This window comes from Pygoscelis adeliae, unplaced genomic scaffold (assembly GCF_000699105.1).
Source record: "Pygoscelis adeliae isolate BGI_AS28 unplaced genomic scaffold, ASM69910v1 Scaffold672, whole genome shotgun sequence".
In the NCBI taxonomy this organism is placed as follows: Eukaryota; Metazoa; Chordata; class Aves; order Sphenisciformes; family Spheniscidae; genus Pygoscelis; species Pygoscelis adeliae.
The window spans coordinates 27,474-28,642 of record NW_008824194.1 but is presented as its reverse complement, the minus strand read 5'-3'; the positions used below and the strand labels follow the sequence as shown (position 1 = coordinate 28,642).

Sequence of the window (1,169 nt, the reverse complement as noted above, 5' to 3'; positions counted from 1 at the left end):
AGACGCGGGTGTAGGCGCCCGGCTTGCCCTGCTGCCCGCAGACCTGCATGCCCCACGACACGATGCCCTGCAGCTCGTCCCTGCACACCAGCGGACCCCCCGAGTCGCCCTGGTGGAAAGAAGCACCCCATGAGGTGGCCCCGTGGTTGGGTCCCCCAAACCCCCCCAACTCCACCCCACGGGGACCCCTCAGACCCCATGGTTCTCCCTTGGGCACCACCATGCCCTATAGGGTCAGGGCATGGAGACCACCATGCCCTATAGGGTGCTGGACCTGAGGCCCAGGTGGTCCCTATAGCACTGGGGAGGTCGCTGCAGTGCCATGGGGTCCCCATAGCACCCAGGGCGGGCTGTAGAGTTCTTGGGGGTCCCTATAGCACCCAGGCCTTCCTATAACACCCTGGGGGTCCTATAGCACCCCTATGTTGTCTAGGGGTCCCTGTAACACCAAAGAGACTGTACATTGCCTGGGAGTCCCTATAGCACCCAGGGTGTTCCTATAGTGCTTGGGGGCCCCTATAGCACCCAGGGGGTCTGTATGTTGCCTCATGGTCCCTTTAATGCCGTGGGGGTCCCTATAGCCCATATGGGAGCTGTACAGTGCTTGGTGGTCCCTACAGCACTCGGAGGATCCCTATAGCAATTAAGGGTCCCTATAGCACCCAGGGTGTCCCTGTAGTGCCCGGGGGTCCCCATAGCACCCAGGCCTCCCTATAACACTTTAGGGGTACCTATAGCACCCAGAAGGCTGTATGTTGGTTGCCTTGTGGTCCCTGTAGCGCCTAAAGGTCCCTATAGCATGCGCAGGTCCCTATAATGCCTGGTGATCCCTATAGCACCCAGCAAGCTGTACAGTGCCTGGAGGGGGTCCCTAGAACAGCCAGGGATCTGTATGGTGCTTTGGGGGGTGCCTATGGCACCCTGGGGGTCTTTACAACACCCCTTACAGCACCCAGGGGGTCCCTCTAGCACCCAGGGTGCTGTACAATGCCTGGGGGGTGTCCTATAACATCCAGGGGCCCCTATAGCACCCAGGGGTGCGCACAGTGCTTGGTGAGGTACCTATGGAACCCAAGTGGCCCCTATAGCACCCTGGGGGTCTTTACAACACCCCTTACAGCACCCAGGGGGTCCCTCTAGCACCCAGGGTGCTGTACAATGCCTGGGGG

At 60.7% G+C, this 1,169-nt stretch overlaps 1 protein-coding gene across 1 annotated transcript in view; it reads right to left on the bottom strand.

The window, feature by feature from the left end:
* Positions 1–4: 4 nt before the first annotated feature.
* The window catches only part of LOC103925968 (kallikrein-14-like), a gene marked incomplete at its 3' end in the record, with an annotated part of 16,109 nt that continues 14,944 nt past the window's right edge, over positions 5–1,169 (bottom strand). The window contains exon 5 of the mRNA XM_009334776.1: positions 5–109. Within this exon, the coding sequence (XP_009333051.1) occupies positions 5–109 (105 nt within the window). The remainder of the gene's footprint in view (positions 110–1,169) is intronic.